Source organism: Camelina sativa, chromosome 10 (genome assembly GCF_000633955.1).
Source record: "Camelina sativa cultivar DH55 chromosome 10, Cs, whole genome shotgun sequence".
NCBI lineage: Eukaryota > Viridiplantae > Streptophyta > Magnoliopsida > Brassicales > Brassicaceae > Camelina > Camelina sativa.
In genome coordinates this window covers 8,406,184-8,428,476 of record NC_025694.1, presented here as the reverse complement: position 1 = coordinate 8,428,476, position 22,293 = coordinate 8,406,184, and the positions used below count along the sequence as shown (strand labels likewise).

Genomic DNA, 22,293 nt, shown 5'->3' with positions numbered 1-22,293 from the left:
TGTGTTTTAATTCGTTGATTCCCTTGCATCTATTTCGCTAGCCATTTAGATTGATTAGGTTAAATTAGTCTATTATAGGTTTTGTTTGGTGTTCTTTTTGACCTTTGAGTTTTGACAGGTTTTTGATAGGTAGTTAGAGGGATTAGTTATGGATTTTGACTAGGAAGCTTTAGTTAGAGATAAAAAAGTCTCAACCACCAATAACTTATCTCGTTTAATATATTACATACATATATTCTCATAGACCCATGTGCATGTGCGTAATATGATATTTAAAACCGTTGAGTTTGGCAAACAACACTGGACGATTAGGGTATCCGTATATATATAATGAACCTCTTTATAAACTATAGTTAAAAAGGTTTGGCTATTTTGTAAGGTTTGCATGTGCAATGAGAATCTGAGTTCACATATATATGCCAAGGACATGCGATCATTTTGAGTGTTAACGGGGTCGGTCTGCCTTGAACAGTATATTGGATTATGATCAGAGCATATTTTCTGTGTGATTTTTTTATTTTCTTTCATTATTTCGAAAATACCGTCTGAAGTATGATTTTACTGCTCTTTTGATACATTTCTATTAGTGCCAAGTTAAAGGAAAAATACTACACGGTTAAGAAACACAAAGTAATATATAGTAGCTAGATGTTGTCCTCCCCTGTCTAGTTGAATCAAACACAATCCTAAACAACAAGGGTAGGTCGATTGTTTTTATTATTAAAGAGTATTTCTTGTTATGTACATTGATAATTCATTATGTATACGTAGTTGCCAGACCTATCTGTAAATTCTTTTATTCTGCCTCGATTGGCAGTACCATCATCATATGTTTAAGTTCAGAAATGAGGAAAGCTAGGTTCGATTGGGTGGGTGGGAGTGACTCAGTAAACCATATAGTGGAAGGAGATCGGAAGCCCGTGCTCTAGAATCTAGTTGTATAGTTTACTTAGCCGATATATATAGTCTATTACTTTATATAATCTATATCCATGCCATATAATGTAGAACATAGGACAGAGGAATGTAATGAAATACTATTTTTGGTGGACCACTTTTCAAAAGTACAATGAAGGTAAAATGTAAAAAGAATACATTCTCATAAAACAATATTTACCATAATACTTGTAGGGATTGAAACTCTTAACTTATAAGAAAGATTTAGATTTTCTTTTTTATAAATAAAAAATTACGATCAATGAAATTGAGTGATTTTCATATTTTTCACAATAATTACTATCATCCACCATCTGGTTTAATTTATATATATGTTTTGTTTCACAAGATCTTTTAACTAAAATCATAATTTATTATCTTTGATATGTTTAGTGATCTGGGGTAATTAACGTTATTCTCATAAAACAATATTTAATTGTTGTTATCTTTAAGAGATGGCAGACAATAACAAAATCTTCAACGCATTTGCTCAAATTGGGGAAATCTCATCCTACAATATGCTGGTTTCAAAGTCAAAAGAAGTTAGTGGTCGCATTTTCCAAATTTGTTGTTGCGTAATCAATTGAAACTTTACCTATAGAGTGTTAATAATAGTATAGTTCAGTTATGTTTATAAGACGATAACGTCGCCTAGTAAGACATAGTTGTATTAATACACAAATTATTGACAGAGTGTTATTTATTTTAATGATCCAAAAATAATTTAATATTTTATAACTGTGAAATATTAAACTACTTACGCTAGCTCAAATTCCACTACATTTCATGGTATAACATTCTCTCAAAATTCCAAAATATATTCACCGTTACTATATATGAAAAAACAATAATAATGCTATAAAATAATTATTTAAGAATTGTCCCTTATATAAAGTAAACTCCTCATATCATTCTGAATAAAAAAAAAATCATTTTCATTTCTCCCCTAGAAAAAACCGCCATGCCAACCTCTCTCTCCACCTTTGGTTTCCTTCTCCTCCTTCTCTTCATCAGCCACGAGGGTGGCTTCATTGGAACCGCCGATGCCGAACATGACCTCATAGCCACTGATTCCCATAACCATCGGGTCCATCGCCATCGTCGCCACCGTGGCCACCGTCGTGGAGAAGAGTTTGAGTACTCAGCAATATCTTGTAGAGCTTACTCAGCGTCTCTTGACGAGTTTGGCGCCGTAGGAGACGGTGTGACCTCAAACACGGCGGCGTTTCGTGACGCAGTCTCACAACTTAGCCGTTTCGCTGACCACGGTGGCTCATTGTTATTTGTTCCCGCTGGACGGTGGCTCACCGGAAGCTTTAATCTCACCAGCCATTTTACGCTCTTTCTCCACCCTGATGCTGTTATCCTCGCCTCTCAAGTAAGTTTTATGTAACCATTATAAAAATATTCATTAGTCTATTATAATTATATAAAAAAATTAACTAGGAACACCCGTGACACAAAACTCCATAAACGTCTTATATGAAATGATATTCTTTTCCTGTTGCTAATTTTGTGTTGTTGCAATTCATACATACAAAATAAACATTCACGTGACATTTGCTGGCCAGCTTCTTCTTATGTGGTTGGGCCATTCAAGCTATGCTTCTTTTCATTATACCAACAAAACAAAAAAAAAGTTATGCTTCTATTAATTAGTAAATAGTTTGTGTACAAAGTAGTACACATTTGTAATTGTGAGATTTGTAAAAAAAATTAAAAAATATATTTTTGTGTTCTATTCTATTATATTAATTAGAATGCGTTACTCTAAAAGTAGAGGGTATAGAGTAAAGTGGTGGTTACGCAAAGACAACAAATAGGCAAACGTAGTGGGGTTCAGTATTGGACGGTTTTAACTTTTAAGAGTGTGTGACCCATACTTGTTTGGAAGATCTCACTCGTCCATTTCGATTCCAAATCTGAGCCACCTGTTACTTTTTGGCCTTAGTCTAATGTAACTCTTATTTCCTAGGATATGAGAGACCCTTTTCAAGATTATACTTGTAGAAATTTATTCTAAAGTTGTTGTAAATGTTATAAGTTTGACTTGAAAGCTAACTATGAAAAATTGTTGGTTCTAACGTTATTAATAGGAAGAGAGTGACTATGAAGTGATAGAGCCATTGCCTTCGTACGGGCGAGGGAGAGACACAGATGGTGGAAGATTCATCAGTCTACTTTTCGGTTCAAACTTAACCGACGTGGTTATCACCGGTTAGTACTTTCGAACCAACCAAAATATCCGAAAAAAATACACCATAGCAAACTGATCTCAGTTGTGATTTTTGAATTTTAAAGGTGAGAATGGGACAATTGATGGACAAGGAGAGCCATGGTGGGGAAAATTCAAGAGAGGAGAACTAAAATACACAAGACCCTATTTGATTGAGATTATGCATTCTGATGGTATCCAAATCTCCAATCTCACTTTCTTGAACTCTCCTTCTTGGCATATTCACCCTGTCTACAGCAGGTAAAAAACAAAACTAACCTGATTGAACCATTCGGTTATCAAATCTTTAACCTATTAAACCCGTTTTGATTAATTCTTTTAAAATACAGCAATATATTAATCCAAGGTTTGACAATATTAGCACCGGTCACGGTACCAAATACCGACGGAATCAACCCCGGTACGAACTCATTTAACTTCCAATAACCGGTTTTTCTAAAGATCTGGCTGAAATTAACTAATATAGTACCGGTTTTGTATCAGATTCTTGTACCAACACGAGGATCGAGGACTGCTACATCGTATCTGGCGACGATTGTATCGCCGTCAAGAGTGGATGGGATCAGTACGGAATCGCATATGGCATGCCTACGAAACAGCTCTTGATCCGACGGCTCACATGCATTTCTCCAGACAGTGCCGTGATCGCTCTCGGTAGCGAGATGTCCGGTGGAATCGAAGATGTTAGAGCTGAAGATATCGTCGCCATTGACTCTGAATCTGGAATCAGGTATATAATCACCCGGTTCATACAAATCAGCCGGTTTGGTTTTGGTTTGATTAACAAGATACCGTAATTTAAATCTCTACAGGATCAAAACAGCGATTGGACGAGGAGGATACGTGAAGGATGTGTACGTAAGAGGAATGACAATGAAGACGATGAAATATGTGTTTTGGATGACCGGGAGTTACGGTTCTCATCCCGACGAGCACTACGATCCTAAAGCGTTACCGGTGATTCAGAACATCAACTACCAAGACATGGTAGCGGAGAACGTGACGATGCCAGCTCAGTTGGCTNAACGTTATTAATAGGAAGAGAGTGACTATGAAGTGATAGAGCCATTGCCTTCGTACGGGCGAGGGAGAGACACAGATGGTGGAAGATTCATCAGTCTACTTTTCGGTTCAAACTTAACCGACGTGGTTATCACCGGTTAGTACTTTCGAACCAACCAAAATATCCGAAAAAAATACACCATAGCAAACTGATCTCAGTTGTGATTTTTGAATTTTAAAGGTGAGAATGGGACAATTGATGGACAAGGAGAGCCATGGTGGGGAAAATTCAAGAGAGGAGAACTAAAATACACAAGACCCTATTTGATTGAGATTATGCATTCTGATGGTATCCAAATCTCCAATCTCACTTTCTTGAACTCTCCTTCTTGGCATATTCACCCTGTCTACAGCAGGTAAAAAACAAAACTAACCTGATTGAACCATTCGGTTATCAAATCTTTAACCTATTAAACCCGTTTTGATTAATTCTTTTAAAATACAGCAATATATTAATCCAAGGTTTGACAATATTAGCACCGGTCACGGTACCAAATACCGACGGAATCAACCCCGGTACGAACTCATTTAACTTCCAATAACCGGTTTTTCTAAAGATCTGGCTGAAATTAACTAATATAGTACCGGTTTTGTATCAGATTCTTGTACCAACACGAGGATCGAGGACTGCTACATCGTATCTGGCGACGATTGTATCGCCGTCAAGAGTGGATGGGATCAGTACGGAATCGCATATGGCATGCCTACGAAACAGCTCTTGATCCGACGGCTCACATGCATTTCTCCAGACAGTGCCGTGATCGCTCTCGGTAGCGAGATGTCCGGTGGAATCGAAGATGTTAGAGCTGAAGATATCGTCGCCATTGACTCTGAATCTGGAATCAGGTATATAATCACCCGGTTCATACAAATCAGCCGGTTTGGTTTTGGTTTGATTAACAAGATACCGTAATTTAAATCTCTACAGGATCAAAACAGCGATTGGACGAGGAGGATACGTGAAGGATGTGTACGTAAGAGGAATGACAATGAAGACGATGAAATATGTGTTTTGGATGACCGGGAGTTACGGTTCTCATCCCGACGAGCACTACGATCCTAAAGCGTTACCGGTGATTCAGAACATCAACTACCAAGACATGGTAGCGGAGAACGTGACGATGCCAGCTCAGTTGGCTGGTATATCAGGAGACCAGTTTACAGGAATCTGTATCTCTAACGTGACAATCACTCTATCGAAGAAACCTAAGAAAGTGCTTTGGAATTGTACTGATATTTCTGGTTCCACCAGCGGAGTGACTCCTGCGCCGTGTCAGTTGTTGCCGGAGAAGCAGCCGGGGACGATTGTGCCGTGTAATTTCCCGGAAGATCCGATTCCTATTGATGAAGTGAAGCTTCAACGTTGCTACTCTAGAAGAAGGAATATGTGATTATGTTTTTTTTTTCGTTACACATATATTTCTTGGGTTATAAGTAAAACGTGTTATCAAATTTGGACAGATTTGATTGAATAACAGACAAAGCTTTATTTGAAAATCGAGAAGAAAATAATAAGAATCTTTTACATATCGGTCCATATTATTGATTATTTTAGGGAAAACAAAATGAAACCTTAACTTGATACAATGATACCGAAGCAAAACAAAGAAGAAGTGCTTCAATTATGAGCGTCTTGTCTCCAACTGAATCCATCTCAAAACATTGTTGCTACTTGCTACCAAAATTGTATTAACTGTGAATTCTTGAATGGACTCTGATGCCTAGGCCAGAGTAGGCTCTTCAATTCTGATGACACCTGAAGGGCTAAAAGCAAACTCCTGTAGAGTAGTAATACCAAAAGAATGTCATGGGAAGATAGTAAAGTTTTTTGAGATGGAGAAAAGAAAAATTAGGGTTGGTGAAAAACCTATTCAAGGAATTTGAATGAGTCAGAACATTGAAATCGGACCAAATTTTCTTTAGAACTAAAGTTGAGGATCAGTACTAGATCAATTTGGACGTACAACTAAATTAAGATAGATAAATCCTAACAAGGTATTACACTAGCAGACAACAGTCATCGCTAAACGTATAGTTTGATAATGAAAAACAGAGGCTTTTGTTGAAGACACAAGTAAAAGAAACAAACATAGTTTTAGTCTTCTTGATTCAGAATGTCACATTTTCTTATGATAACCGGATTTTGACCCGGGTAGATTTCATCCGCCGGATTAAGAATTCAAGTCGTTATTCACACTAACTAGCCCAATCTACGAAATTTATATCTCAAAGATCTGAACTTACAAGGCAAAGGGTAAAATCGTTCTGTATTGTCGCGGAATGAGATGCCAATCATCTATCTGTAGGCGGCTTATATGTTATAACTTCTGATCCCATGTAGCTCCTTTGACAACAGAAGGCTTCAAATCAACATCATGTGGAGTCTCTTGTGATCTTATCCATAAGCATACATATCAAAAACAGAGGAGAGGTTCCTAGAAAGAAACAAAAGAACCCGGATAGAGGCAGAGAGACAAATGGTGTTACCCTATTATAGCCCTTGAGTATCTGAGATATCATCGTAGCTAGATAATACTGTTTTTGGCGTTTTGTTTAATCTTAACGCTACCGACTCAATTGGCTATAATCGAGAGACCAGTTTACTGGAATCTGTATCTCTGACTAAGGCAGCAGGAGACCATCACTCTTTCCAAGAAAGCTAAGAAAAGTGCTTGCTCAATCTAAAGCCCCCAAAACAAAAGAAATAAATTATATGTATAGAGCTTCGAGTCCTTTGAAATCCCAAAATCTGAAAACCCTAAATCTGGTATCTCTTGTCAACCTCTCTCTCTCTCTCTCAATGCATAACGTGAACAGCTACTCTCCCGGGGAACTACCCGACGGCATGGAAAACGCACCGCCGTACCCTAGCGGTGGCTTCCCGGTAATAATCCTCTCCTTATGGCTCTTTGATTCTCTAATGATAAATGATTTGTAGTTTTAAAATATCCCTACATATCTAATATCTATTGTCATCCTAATTAACGTGAAACAGTTCTCTTCCGGGAATTTCGTCTATTACGCAGACTCGGTGGTAATCATCCTCTCCTAATTTTGATTCTGTATTTAAATATGATAAATGATTTGTAGTTTTCAAATCCCTGCATCTGATATCTCTTGTCAACCTAACGTGGATCAGGTCTCTTCCGCGAGATTCGGCGAGTACGCATACCCGGCGGTAATCATCCTCTACTTGTGGCTCTTTTTATTGATTCTCTAATAATCACAAATTTAATTTTTTACTTACCTATGTGACAAAATTGTTACATCTTTTGTACTGATTATCTTTTTGTACGGATTATTTAGGGTTCTTATTCTGGGTTAAAGTTCAGCTTTACGAGAGGACAACAGTGGTAAATTTACTACGCTTTTCTAATTTCGAGATTTTTATATATATAATATATGTGGATGTATGTACGATGTGTTACATTAATAATAATATTTTGTTTTCCTGCAGTTGGGTTATTGGTGTTGATGGATTCGAGACCTCCCTTCCTGCGGATGATATCAAGAAGGCGTTGAAGGATCACTTCCGTTCATGTGGAGTTATCCTTAATGTTGAATTGCCCGGACTCAACAAGTTTGTTCTGTTTTTTCTTTCTTTTTGCGACAAAAACCTTTTAAGCTGGAACAAAACTAGTTTACTAATTGTCTTTTTTTGTTAACAGTCCTGCTTCTGTTATTATCGTCGGAGATGACGCAAATGACAAGGCCTTGGAACTTAACGGAAGTGGAGTGGGAGGACGGAAGCTAGTTGTTACTGCTGAGGTTTGGCCAATGGTGAAAATATCGGATGGTCCTGTTTGTTTCTGCTAATCAGATGACGGAGGACTAGAAAGCTTCTTCTTAGACGAAGCTCAGCATCTCTGCTCTTTGGTGTTTTTAGATCGTGATACAATGCATATATTAATCGTCAACCGCACATATATATATTTTGCATATATCCGCTTATATTACTAATTAATTATTTGAGAACATAACAAAACAGAGTCTTACCTTGATACCTAAGTAACCAAATAACAAGTGCTTCTTTTGCGCCATGTCTCCAACTGAATCCATCTCAAATTAAATGTTTATGCGGTTCTGGCACATTTGTATCAACTTTGTCAGTTTCAGTTTAATAAGAAAGTAGGTCCACCCAATCTGATGGCACCTGAAGGATTCCAAGCAAAACCATGTCATGAGAAGCCACAGAAGACTCTTGAGATTAAGATAAGACATTTAGGGATGAAAAATATCAACACACCAAAGTCTCTCTCTTCTATGTTTTCATAATTTTATATTACCAAATGTCCAAAACGCGATTAATAATAAGTCCACATGGGTCAGTTTATATATGTGGAAGTGGAATGTGGTAGTAATGAAATTCAGAGACCAATGTAACTCTGCTATGGTTGAATATATGAACTTACTACACAGATTTACAAACGAGTGAACGACTAATGTTAAATTTATACACTTGATTCGTACAAAAATCTTCTTATTTACATTTATTCTTGTTAACTCAATCCAAAACCAAATCATCATTTATAAAGATAATCATTCTTCCAATATAGTCATTGTCTCTCTCATCTTCAACATGCAGCAAAGGTGTGTGTTTGAACTTTTTGGTTGATCCATATTGAAGAAGTTGTTATGTTTTTTAAAGGTATCTTATAGGAATGAAAAAGTCTCGATTGAGAAAGATTGAAACTTTAAATTGGAAAGAGCGCAAGGCGCACATCTTCACCAACAACAACATCTCATTGACGCCAGCGGCGATCAAACCAATTGTGGATCTTATAAAAATAAAACATAGAAAAAGACAACTGACTATATCTCCTTCCCCGGCCCCTAAATAAATGATCTCTCTTACATTTCTCTCCTTGAATTTTATTTGGTTCTATATATATTATCTCTCTCATCCATTCTGTCTTGCTTGGTCTACTTGTGCAGGTTGCGGTCTGATACCGAGCTGTTGCTTGCTGCGAGAGAAAATCCAGGGCACCCAAGAGACTAGTTGAGTAGGTCTCCTAACCTTTGCTGTTTCCTCAGGTGAGAGATCGGAGAAGCAAATATGGCAACTGCGTAGAGAGAGAATGACTACTAACCCTGTAGCGTATTGATAATATCTAAAGGACGAAGGTGGCAGTCGCGCGTTACGACGGAGAACACAGGAGGTAGGTGTAGGTTTTGGTTTCATCTCTTTCATATTCTATTTAGGGTTCTCCCAATCGATTGAACGAACCCAGATCGTTGTTGTATCTTCTTTTGTATCGTCGTCGATATCAAAAAAGTTCGTAGACACCTTCCGATTTCTTATAAATCTTTTTTCGTTCCGGAAAATAAGGAATTAAAAAAGGCAATTTTCTTCTGGTCGGCTCCAATATTTTCCTAATCCAATAAGAGTTGGACTTTGGGCCTAACAAAACACTCTCTCTGATATTAAATGGGCCTAAAACAAACCTTGCAATAGAGGTAAATAAATTATGGCCGACTACACAACAAAAACTCCCAGTTAATTAATTATTTAGTATTATAAATTACGAAAGATAAATATAACGATTAAATAACAATTTAACATTATACAGTAAACTTAAATATTAATTCTTATTATATCTTCATTTTGAATTTTTGATTGAATATTGTATCTTAAAAAACAAATAATGTCTCTTCGTTTTTATAAACATAATTAATATTTTAATGACTATTATTAGTTGATTTTCTATAACATATATTTGCAATGACATTCTAATGTAATAAATTATCCTTCATAAAGTTATACTGTATTAGAAATGTACTTTCCAAATATTATTCATTTTGGCTATCTATATCTATATATACATTTTTGAAGTATATTTTGTGTTATGTTCTTTTAATTTTGCATATTTAAAATTTTACTTTGCAACTTTGGTCCCTAAACATTAAAAAAAACTCACTTAGTACAATATAAAAAATCGAGCTATATTATAATATTTTATCGCCATAATCTCTCACATTCGATTACTATAATCTGTACAAATATCTATGGTACAATGGAGTAAAGACCCATTTCAAAAGTGGAGTGCATAATTATCAGCCTATTAAATTCATATTTCTAAAGACATCCATAATGACACCACCAAGACAAAAAAATTAATTCTTTATATATCTTATTTGTAAAGTAAATATTGCTTAAAAAATCTTTGTTTTAATAAAACGTTGATTGCTGAAATCTCTCTTTAAAATGAGTACATCGTAAAATCCTTGCTCATCAAGCATATTGGAATCTATAAATACTACTTTCACAAACGAAACATAACAACACCCACGATTAAAACCTACAATTGCATATCCAAACACAACTCGGGAGAGATGGCTGCATCATTTGCTTTCTTGCGAGATATCCGTCCATACAAGACAGCGTGGAGAGTACAAGTGAAAGTCCTCCATAACTAGCATAAGTATACAAACAACACAGGAGAAGAGCTAGAGTTGATATTGGCTGATAAAACTGTAAGAATACAAGTTAAACTACTTTCTAATATTCATTTTATTCTTGACACGAATCTTATTATTTTCTATTTTAATTATCATAGTGGATGAAGATCCACGCAGTCAAAAAGGACTTAATTCAACTTAATTTCACGCAATATCTCATAGTTTTATAAATTCATACTAACATACACTACATACTGGGCAAACATAATGAAAACTTATCTGATTTTGATTGTCCTTCCTTAGCATATTCATTGTGCAACCTTTAACCCGCGGATTCATGATTGTTGATAAGCATGTTCAGTTCAGACTTTTCTTACACAACAAAAAGATCATTCTCTGTTTTAGCAAATGGAAAAAAAAAATGGTAAGAAGTAGTAAGATAGATTAGAAAAGTCTTATCTGGTATCAGCAATCTTCTACCCGACTCCACCATTGACCAGTAGTTTCAAAACCTGATAAAAAAAAAAAAAAAACAGGTAATCTGACCAAAAAAGAGTCCTTTTAAGTGTACTTCTCTTTTTCGTGAAAAAAATAAGAGAAATGTACGGAATCATGTTTTATTTTGGTTGTTTTAAAGTAGGTATTAGTCTAATTTTATTTCCATATCACAATTCAACAAATATTATTGTATCTAATAGTTTTATAAATTCGTACTAACACTGCGTGCAATATGGGAAAAGATAATGAAAACTTACTATTATTGATCCTTCGTAAGTAACAATGCCACAAATTCATGATTGTTGATAAGCATGTTCAGTTCAGATTTTACCTTCACAACAAATAGATCATTCTTTGTTTTAGCAAATAGATAAAAAGGTAAAAAAAAATGGTATGAAGTAGTAAGATAGAATATAGAGACTCTTATATTCTCTCATGAATCTTCTATACGACTCCACCATTGGTCAGTAGAATCAAAAACAATTTCAATTTTTACAGGAATCTGTTTCTATTTGAAAATTATGGATCTCGCTTACTGTATAGGCTAAAATTGGTCCCCAAATTTAGAAAGGTTGTTCATCCTTCAAATCATATTTCACCAACTTGATCAGACTCATATTCTTCGATACATACCTAAACAATAACAACATATAAACCACACGGTGATGAGTAGAGATCGCTTCAGACAAACTGAGACAAATTACACAGAAGCCCTTTTTAGAAACACGAAATTGCAGCTACCGGATTTAGGGCAAACAAAATCAGAAATTGCATCTCAGAAGAATATCAAATTTTATACAAATGGCAAATTTGAATAGGGAATACCTTATCGCCGTCAATAAACCTCTGATTGTAAATCGGAGATCTTAGTCAGAGCAATTTCGTGTGAATCAGCCATGAAGATCAGTAGAGGATAAAGTTATGAATCAACACATAGAAAAATGTTTTTGCTTTTTTTTTTTTTAATTATTATTTGGTTTCTCAGAAAAATCTGATGTTTTTGGGCTTCACAATACTAAATGGACTGATCTAATACCCATACAAAAAAAAACGAGAAGTGTGTAAGAATCCAAATACCAATTCAAAAACAAAAATGTACACATTTCAACCAAATTAAGTGAAAATTACAAATTCAATAGTAGTAATAGATTGTATGAAATAATACAGATTTTGCCAAATCATTATTGTCACAATGGTGACATATATCATTATTCAAATTATATTTATGTTTAGTTCATACGGGAGTTTGAGAATGTAGGTTTTCGTCCGGTACCATCCTCTTTTCGATCAAAAATACAAAATTTTCTCATATTCAAAATGTCCCATATTGGGAATGTATTTTTTATGCAACAAAATTTGAGAACATGTGTAGGACATGATGGAACATGACAAAACAAAAAAAGAATTACGCCCACCCTTAAATATTCGTATTTGTCTCAAACGGGTTTCATCGTTGTTAACGGTTATATATATTTGATTTGATAGTTCACAAATTTAATAGAATCTAACCAATTGATTTCGTTTGTTATCAGTCCAACCATTATGTTGTTCCGAATTTTAAAATTTTGGTGTAACCATTATTATTTCAAAATTTTAAACATTAATAAACTAAACCAAAAATCAAACTAGAATCTCAATTAGTATAAGTTTGATTATAACTATTAAAATAAATTGGTTTATAAACATAACTCTGCACGTACGTGCGGGTCCGAACCTAGTTTTTAATAAAAGGGAAGTACACAACATAGTTTTTGTAGACTTTATATTTTTAATAAATGGTTACAAATATGTTATAGATAGGTTATATATTAATCCATATATTAATATTAATAGTTACACCTAAATATTAAGGATATTCCAAATTGATAATTGATATATTAATGGTAACAAATAAAATCATGGATATTCCAAACTGTATTTTCGGAAGATTTTAATCCTATATCACGTTGTTTTATTTCCAAAGATCTTAAAACACATTATTACAAATTTATTTTCTACAGATTTTAGTGATAGACCACAACGTTAACTAAAGATAGATTACGAAATTGATAGATTGATTGGTTACAAGTTTACAATATAGATTACGAAATAAAATTTAACCAGTGTTATAGCACGTGTACTTATCTAGAAACATTAACTATATAAAACTTACAAAATAGGTGTTTTTTTTCAAGCCTTCATATTTAGCATGTGATTTTATTGCATAATGTTTTAGCCATTTTTTTTTTTAAAACAATCACATAAATTATATTTTATATAAAAATTACAATAGAAATAAAACGAATTTCAACCGATGCTCTAGCATGGTCTTAATCTAGTGGTTTATATATAACGCGGTCCACAAATGCGTACCAAAGGATCAATTTGTTTGGTAACTAGGGAATTAAGGCTTACTCTACTCTGAAACATATGTTTGTTTGATCGCAGTTGACTAGTTAGGCTTCACCGATCTGAAATTACAAGTAGCATATACACGTAGATGGTTTTAACATATCCGTTCATATTCTTAATTAGATGAGGGAAACAAAACAGAGGATTAACTTGATACCCAAGGAAGCAAAGAAGAAGTGTTTTATTAGCCTCATCTCTCCAACTAAATCCATCTGAAAACATTTTTTTCTGCCAAAATTGTATCATCTGTTAATTCTAGTTTAAGATGAAGCACACATACTTAAAGCATACTAATTATTAAATGTGGTAGGCATATAAGACCATTGCTGATATTGATAAGACTCTAATGCCAAGGCCAGAGAAAGCTCGTCAAATCTGATAACACCCAAAGGATTCATTGCAAAAGCCTGGAAGAGTAAGAATACTTAAAGAAAGTCCTGAGAAGCCACAAAAGTTTCTTTAGATTAAGAGTAGAAAATTAGGGTTGGAGAGAAACCTCTGTAATGGATTTGAATGACTCAGAACTCTGAAACCGAACAAGATTTTCATGAGAACTCAGTTTGAGGAACACTAGATTAGTCTGTCCTTTAAGCCTCAGAAGTACAAGACCATTGGGGATATCTGTGAAGCCTTCAAAATCTGTAATGTCACGGTTTAAAGCTTGTAAAAACGAATTTTTTGAGTAGAATAAGTCAGCATCAGGGGACTTGACTAGTGTTGTTGCTGCTTTTGTCTTCTGTTTCTCCCTAGAGGCAAATAGCTCCTTGACCTTGGTCACGATATCACTGACGAACACGTCATCAGTGCTGCAAAAAAGATAGCTCAGTAGTGAGGCAATGAACAAGATCGTAGCTCACAGAAGCAACACACACACATGCATATTTGTATACCTAAGTTCATAGCTCAGACCCGGTCTTGAGGCAATGGACGAGATCGCTTCTCTCCATCCCCAGATTTTTGCTTCAGTTTCAATCACAGACTTATCATCTCTAGTCCTGATGTTGTTACGCACTTCATTCTCTATCTTGAGAAGCCTATTATGGAAACATCCCTTCAGTTTTCTAACTGGTTCATCCTTCAAGCCGTAAAAAACAGGGAAGGCATCGATTTGCCCTGCGTCCATCAGTTTCTTGATCTCAACGAGCTCATTAAGACACTTTTCTGACTTAGGGTACTTATTTGAGAAGAAGACTACTGCAACCCCTGACTCTTGTATCCTGCTCCTCGTCTCATCCTCTAAATAGTACACTAATATCTGGTTCGTTTCCAATTCTCTTTTCAATGAGGTCACTACGAACTTTCCTAGATGCTTTTCTCCAAGACCGATGAACACTCTTTGAGATGGATGGTCGTCGGTTTTCATTTCACTACGTTTCAGTATATTACATAAGAATGACAAGCAAGTCAAAGCAGCATCAGAGTAGCTTACTTGGGGATTACGCAGATTGTCATTACTCTCTACCACATCAAAGTAGCTTACTTGAGGTTTTTTAGGCAGAAAGAGACGGTCAAAAGTAAAACCTTGCAGAGCAATAATACGAATTAACTTGCAACAACAATTCAGAGAAATGTTTTTTTGAGGGTTTGAGGAAACTAACATCGTTGTAGTATTCTAGAGATCCTAACAACACCAAGAGAATCTTCCTAGCTTGAACTAGCTCCATTAGTCGCTGAGTAAGGATAGGATTCTGAAGAGAGATCAGGTCAAGAAACACCAAACGATCAGTGCCTTGGGAAACCACGCCATTGATATCTTCAAGATCAGATTTCTTAAGGTTTAGAGGTTGTAACAACGACGTTACTTCTTCTTGAGGATGCATCTGAGGTCTCTTTATGATTGTAAGACCATTTCTTGGAGATGAATAGGCTAATAATAACATTTTCTTGACCTGGACCACAATATCATCAACGAAATCGGCGTCACACTTATGATTATAAGTTACCCCCATTATGCCGCCTACGGAGACTAAAGCTTGCCTCCATCCCCAAATCATATCCTCTGTTTCAAGTATTGACCTATTGTTTCTCCGGTCAACGTTTTTGCGAACTGTATCCTCAGTCTTGAGGAGATTATTACCGAAGGGACCAGTCTGGTTCTTGACGGACTCAGGTTTCACTTTGTAGAATATTGGAAAAGGAACAATAGATCCTTTGTCCATTTGGTTCTTGATCTCAGCGAGCTCGTCTAAGCACCAGCATGACTCGGGGTACTTGTCTGAGAAGATGACTAGTGCGATACTTGACTCTCTGATTCGTTCGAAGAGTGTTGTGATTGGCTTCCCTCTAATCTCGTCCTCGTCCATGAAAACTTTGATTTCTCTGATTGCCTCTAGTTTTGGCTTTAGAAAGCTCACCAGGTTTTTTCTTTGAGCTTTACCCCTGAAATTGATGAACACTTGAGGCTTCTGAGACTCGGAAGAGTTCATCATTTTGGGATATGGTTTGCAATATGAATATTGAAGACTGAAGATACACAGAGATTGATTGTACAAGGAGAAGGTGTATTGTACTATACCTTGGATGTTAACTATCGAAAGTCAAAACACTAAAAGTGTCTCAGGTTTTCGTAGTTTTTTATTACCAAATGTCCAGATGCGGGTGATACGTGCACATGGGTCCATTTATGTAGCAACAATAACTCTGCTGAAATGTTTCATTTTAAAAATAAAAAAAGATGAACAAACGGTACAGCTAGCTGAAATTGCTACACTTGATAAATTTTCACAAAGACTATTTTGGATCTATTTGCTTGTTTAGGGAGAATCCAAAACCAAACAGTTGTTCTATCATATATAACCTAAAAGGTTGGAGACTGGAGAGTGACAGGAAAAAGTCAACCAAATACAGTATAATGAACGTTTCATTTACTAGAATATTACAAAACAAAAATTATAATCACACAGCAGTTTTATCTATAAAAAAAATTGATAGAGTTTGAGGTGTGCTAAAAATACTTGCTAATCTAATCTCACAATGCAAATAAGTTAGTAGAAGCAACAACTAAAATCATAAACTAAAACAAAACATAATCAATTCATCATTTAGATAAGCTTACCATTAAGTAATAAGTCTATTATAAGTTTTGAGAGATTAGATTAGTAATAATAATTTACCAGTAACACTTATAACTTATAATAACACTTATAATAGACTTTACTAAGTACTAACTAAAGCTTAGTAAATTATTATTACTGGTATTAAATATTTTAGAAAGTAGTATTTGCATTAACCATGTTACCTACTGACACTGGGACTCCAAACAGAACTACACACACTTTCACCACCCACACAAAAAAAAAAAAAAAAAAAANAAAAAAAAAAAAAAAAAAAAAAAAAAAAAAAAAAAAAAAAAAAAAAAAAAAAAAAAAAAAAAAAAAAAAAAAAAACTCATAACCAAAATCAAATGAAAAAAATTGTGACTGTTTGCAACAAATTTCGCATCAAAATCTAGTTATGCAAAATTGTCTCCAGATTTGCGAACTCGTGGTCGTGGATTTGAGATTCTAGGGTCATGTTATATATATATATATATATATATATATACATATGTGTTACGTTGTACATTATGACCATGATTAAGGTTATCACACTGCTACCGCACTTTGCCGTTCGGTGTTACTCATGCATACTAGGTGATCCAATAACAATCTTTAGACTCATTAGAGCAAAGACTGGATCCTCCATCATATCTCACTACTTAGTTTCATCTCTTTGATCAACCTCTACTCTAGCATTCTCTATTTGCAGCTTCTTCTTCTGTTAAGTCTTCAAAGTCAAATTTTCCTTATTCTTCTTTCTTTGCCTGCTATTGCTCTGTAAACCCCCCCAAAAAATTTCCCCTGTGGACAGTTTCGATTTTATTGATATGAACTAGAAAGAGTAAAAACTATCTCTCAAGACGGGAGAACAAAGGCTTTGCTTAAGAAACAAGTAAAAATAAAACAGACGCTCGGTTGCTTGCGGCGGAAGTCTCATTTCCGCGATTCTTTCGAATCATCTTTTGCTCCGCAACATATAAGAGACAAACAAAGCTCCGAACAGTAACGCAGAGACGAAATGCAAGTTGTCCCACGTCTTCATTTTTTTGGGGAAAATATTGGCAATGCTCAGTTGATTCTCGTTCTGCCTTGGAACCATGAGCGCTTCAACTGTCGATTTTTAAAGTCAAGTGGTTATTAAAATATCCAGGCGACATATGCAGGTCTATGTAATGATCTGAGCTTACAAGGAAATGGGCCATATTGATCTCTATGGTCAAGATCTGAGGCAGTGCGTCTAAGAGTAGGAGACGAAGGCTTCAAATCAATACTCTGTATCGGTCAAAAAGCGTAGCTATCAGGTACTGATGAAGTTTATTAGACAAAAAAAACAAAAAACAAAAAATTCTGAGAGAGACACTAAGAGAGAGAGACCTTTTTATGGCCTTCAGGATTATAGCTCCGTCTCAAAGCTTCCGAGCTCTTTGAACGATGGAGCTGGATGTTTATGTTTAATTGATTGACATTATAAATAGTCTGGTTTGATTGTCTCCCTAGTGATGCCTGCAATAAAGAGGTTTAAGTTTAACCACCATATCTGCTTTAAGGCTACTCCTGTAATTAAGGAACTAAGAACACACCTCACTAGTTTCTAGACTACTATTACGCCCTTCCTCTGTTGCAATATTTGCTAGATTCATATTCACCTTTTCAACGACTTTCTCCACGAAAGCTAACTCAGGACTGCAAACAAACAGTTTAAGTTAAAGATGTATTTAACTAAACACTTAAGTCAATGCAAGTATTTGGGAAAAAAAAAAAAACACTTTGGTCATGTTCCAAATCATACCTTTTCCTGTCATAAGTCAAACCAGCAATTCCAGTGACGATCTTCAAAGCTTTCTTCCATCTCTTGATTCTGGAATTAATAAGCTTAATCTTCTTCTTATTAACTTCTTCAGCAAGCAAAGAGTTTTGCAAAGCTAGAAACTTTTCTCCAAATTTCCCGCTCTGTTTCTTGACGCTTGAAACCTTCACCTTATGGAAGATTGGTATGACCGCGTTGAGCTTCTCAGTCTCTATGCATTTCTTGATCATCACCAGCTCGTCCAGACACCAAACTGACTCTGCATAGCTCTTGGAGAAGATCACAATCGCGATCCTTGACTTTCGGATGTGTCCGAAGAGATTCTGGAGCCGTTGTCCAGTCACATTGTCGTCGGTGAACACTTTCACATTGCGATCGACTAGCTTCTGTTTGAGATGAGTTAGTAATCCGTTCCGTTCGTCTTTCCCACGGAAACTGATGAACACTTGATCCTTATTGTAATTAGTAATCTCCATCTTAAACAATTTATTTTGGATCTCTCTATGATTGTTAGAGTGGATACAAAGTTTGAGAATGATAAAGATAATTAATTCAACCAAAAGAGTCTATACTTACACTAACTAACCTTGGTTACTTAAATAGTATATCAAAATTTATCCATTAAACTTTGACCCGCCTCACATTACGCGTTTAACCATCTAATTTTCTAGGAAACAACACCATTTATGTAATTTTTTTTTAATATATATCCTTGATCTGTTTTATGATGTCCTAGTCAAACAAACTAAACGTGGGAAAAAGAAGACAAAGCAAAATTGATTTAGGTGAGCAGCATAGTGTTGCTAAATATGCTCATGGATATCGGTTAAATAGTTAAATGGTACTACGTACCAAATATTTAATCAATGATTCTGTTCATAAACAATAATAGTTCGCGCTCTTATCGATCGAGTCTTTCTTTACAATATGTTGTTTGTCAACCAATCTTACTATATCTTTGATAAAATGATATGTTATATATTAAATTAAATGATGACGTGGTCCGATATTGGACGCTAATCTGCATTAAACGACCAAATGATATGCTATATATCAAGGATCATGATGATGATGCAGTGCCTAATAAGCCTTTTTTACTAAATGGGAATAGTATGGGCCGTCTGGCACATCTTGAATAAAACATCTAAAATTTTCCATGCACTCATTACAGTTTCCTTTAAAAGTGCTAGGACAAACTCATTAGACATACTCAAACGTACACATGGTTACTTAATCTCATGCTTAGGAAGTCGAATTCTTGACAGGGTATGAAGCAACCATCGCAATCCCACATAGACCTGTTGGATTTACAAAGTTACGAGCAATCTTAGCGTAGCCAGCCTCTCCCCACACCGTACCCCACGAGTTTCTCACGATCCAATAGTCTTGACCATTCTCACTACCATACCCGACGATAACAACTGCATGGTCAAGATCTGTCCCGCATGGTCCAGTAAATATACCCTGAATGACATCAAACATGTAAACATATATACAAGTTTATTGATTAATTGATATATTCGGATTCAATTAACCAAAAACAATGAATTTTAAAGGTGGGATAAAAATACCGATTTGTAGAGCATAAATTCTTGGGATTTTTTGTCAACTCCAACACTCACAGGCTGGTGAGCAACCGCCTTTTTTAGGGAAATCTCGTCATTTGCTGGCACATCCTCGTAGCTATCAATAGTGATGATCTTGTTTGATGTAGACTAAACGTACCAAAAACAAAAATTGGAATTAGGTACTGAAGTATATAAGCATTTATATATATGTGAGTGTTTTTAGTTACGATAGCTCTAATATATAGGTGAACCTCTCTGCGGGTACAGTAGCCTTGAACGGCCTGGTATGGATAATCTATTTCTGAATCAAGACCATTGTTATTGATAAGGAACTGGAAAGCTTTGTCCATTAGGCCGCCTCCATTACAACCGTGGTTGTCCACGTTGCAGTCGACCAATTCTTGCTCGGACAATGATATTAACTCTCCTGTCACGTTCTTGTTTATACCCTCCACTGCTGCCACAGTTGAGAATGCCCAGCAGCTATCTACATGCAAAAAAAAATTACAAGTAAGCCTATATCACCTTAGGAGTATTTGGGTATGTATGTTAAGACAAGTAAAAATACTCACTGCAGTTGCCTTGGTCTTTAATCTCCGACACTGCACCTTGTTGCCTCCAGTCAACTGACTCAGGAAGCTGATCTCCGGCGAGTGGTACATACCTACGACTAATTCTGAGGGGCCTTTGTTTCTGTATAGGGCGTCCAGGGAATAGGTCTTGGTACTCTTGGACGGTTAGGTCAGCAAACTGAGTCAAACCAAGACGGTAAGAGAGGTTCTTAGCATTGTGCTGGTCAATGAAACGGAGGTTGTCCTTGAAGTTTTGAAAACGCCGTTCCTTATCTCCGAGAGCATTTGTATAAGTCTTCCCGTGCTTCGACATCCACGTTTGGAAGATAAACCCAACCTCCTCGTTGCTCCGTCGCGGGATACCGCCGGTTGTGACGGGAAGGTCCATGGCCGAAGACGGCGAAAGAAGGAATGATATCAAAAGAGAAAAGAGTATCATGCAAACAGGTCTAACGAAGCCCATTTGCAAGTATTTTCTTCTTAATGATTATGAGATGTTACAAAATGGTCAGAGCCAAATGAAATATGGGTTTTATGGTAGTTAAGTTGGTGACGGGAAGGTCCATGGCCGAGGACGGCGAAAGAAGGAATAAATTCCATATACAGTATCTTCAAAATTTTGAGTCAAAGTTTGGATTTTGTTTTCTATATACTACAGAAAAATAAATATTAGGGAATTCATTTTTAAGGATAGATTATATTAAAGAATAAAGACAGTTATTTAAGTAAAGATATATTTCTACCATATCATCATTCATCAATAGAGATAGGATCTACAATTATTTCATGTATATTACAAGGATTAGATTATATTATTACTTGATACAGTCTCAAAATATAGCCAAATCAGTAAATGGCAGCTTTATATGCTGGACAAAGCTACCATAATAATAAAAGAAAATTCGATTAGGAACTCTTTGAGCAATACACAGCCCGATCAAATGATGAATTGAGGGAAGTTCATGGCAGTAAGCAAGGGGAGGTATTGGTTTAGGATTTAGAAAGAATTTTAATGACTTTAAAAGTTAGGTAAAATATGTTGTTATTCAATCAAGACTTTTAAAAACTCTTTAAAAATTTGGTGTTATTGGTTGTGGATTTGTAAAAAGTTATCTAAAATCTTGATAAATCTTGTGTTATTGGATTAAGAGTTTTATAAAGTCATTAAAAGTTTTATGTTATTCAAGTAAAACAAAAAAATCTTGGATTGTTAATGAATTCAAATTTTATGTTATTGGTTTAGGATTTTATATCATTTCCTTCATAACAAAAGTCATGAAAACTCTTTCATCAAATAGAAAGATTTTACAAGATTAGAAAAAACAAATCATCAAGATTTTAAAAAACTTCCTAAACAATTTCTTAGAATCCTTCATTTTTAGCTTTCAATTTTTTATGATTCTAACAATCAGCAAGAACATAAAGTCATTAAAATTCTTTCTAAATCCTAAACCAATACCTCCCCCTAAAGTAGTGTTATGACCCGTTTATATGATGCATCTCCAGGATTGAGTATGGTGCAAGTCTAGGCCTTATCACGATTTAGCCTGGCCCATAGTTAAAAGATTTATCCAATTAAGTTCCATTTTTTTTCCTTGTTAATTTTGTTATCCAATTTTTTTTNTTTTTTTTTTTTTTTTTTTTTTTTAAATACCTCTATTCCATTAATTCCAAAGTTTGGTTCATACAAAATGTGCCTCCTGCATCGAGTAACACCTACACCGAAAGTAAACTTACAATAATTATACGAGTACATTAGTGAAATACATCAAACCAAGTGATAGAG

At 35.3% G+C, this 22,293-nt stretch overlaps 5 protein-coding genes and 1 long non-coding RNA gene across 6 annotated transcripts; 2 read left to right on the top strand and 4 right to left on the bottom strand.

Moving 5' to 3' along the window:
• On the top strand, positions 1,845 to 5,731 carry LOC104720163 (probable polygalacturonase). The gene is made up of 7 exons (XM_010438119.2): positions 1,845 to 2,314; positions 3,033 to 3,153; positions 3,238 to 3,412; positions 3,502 to 3,572; positions 3,656 to 3,902; positions 3,985 to 4,150; positions 5,329 to 5,731. Exons 1-7 carry the CDS (start codon positions 1,898 to 1,900, stop codon positions 5,623 to 5,625), a joined length of 1,494 nt encoding a protein of 497 aa, XP_010436421.2. The 5' UTR covers positions 1,845 to 1,897; the 3' UTR covers positions 5,626 to 5,731.
• Positions 6,718 to 8,221, top strand: LOC104717958. The gene is made up of 6 exons (XM_010435595.2): positions 6,718 to 7,118; positions 7,230 to 7,268; positions 7,374 to 7,412; positions 7,541 to 7,587; positions 7,692 to 7,814; positions 7,903 to 8,221. The coding sequence occupies exons 1-6, from the start codon at positions 6,948 to 6,950 to the stop codon at positions 8,048 to 8,050; spliced, it is 567 nt and encodes a 188-aa protein (XP_010433897.1). The 5' UTR covers positions 6,718 to 6,947; the 3' UTR covers positions 8,051 to 8,221.
• On the bottom strand, positions 10,384 to 12,101 carry LOC104717957. The gene is made up of 4 exons (XR_756329.2): positions 11,957 to 12,101; positions 11,668 to 11,764; positions 11,389 to 11,462; positions 10,384 to 11,145 (listed from the first exon to the last, which is right to left on the bottom strand). It is a non-coding gene; the product is annotated as an uncharacterized LOC104717957 (long non-coding RNA).
• Positions 13,695 to 16,274, bottom strand: LOC104717956. Its single transcript, XM_010435594.1, has 4 exons — positions 15,121 to 16,274; positions 14,413 to 15,068; positions 14,019 to 14,328; positions 13,695 to 13,929 (listed from the first exon to the last, which is right to left on the bottom strand). The coding sequence occupies exons 1-4, from the start codon at positions 15,949 to 15,951 to the stop codon at positions 13,813 to 13,815; spliced, it is 1,914 nt and encodes a 637-aa protein (XP_010433896.1). The 5' UTR covers positions 15,952 to 16,274; the 3' UTR covers positions 13,695 to 13,812.
• LOC104717955 (protein PHLOEM PROTEIN 2-LIKE A8-like) lies at positions 17,002 to 18,904 on the bottom strand. The gene is made up of 5 exons (XM_010435593.1): positions 18,350 to 18,904; positions 18,141 to 18,243; positions 17,935 to 18,063; positions 17,748 to 17,832; positions 17,002 to 17,670 (listed from the first exon to the last, which is right to left on the bottom strand). Exons 1-5 carry the CDS (start codon positions 18,841 to 18,843, stop codon positions 17,516 to 17,518), a joined length of 966 nt encoding a protein of 321 aa, XP_010433895.1. The 5' UTR covers positions 18,844 to 18,904; the 3' UTR covers positions 17,002 to 17,515.
• Positions 19,566 to 21,146, bottom strand: LOC104717954 (probable cysteine protease RDL6). The gene is made up of 4 exons (XM_010435591.1): positions 20,508 to 21,146; positions 20,187 to 20,422; positions 19,939 to 20,082; positions 19,566 to 19,831 (listed from the first exon to the last, which is right to left on the bottom strand). Exons 1-4 carry the CDS (start codon positions 20,968 to 20,970, stop codon positions 19,610 to 19,612), a joined length of 1,065 nt encoding a protein of 354 aa, XP_010433893.1. The 5' UTR covers positions 20,971 to 21,146; the 3' UTR covers positions 19,566 to 19,609.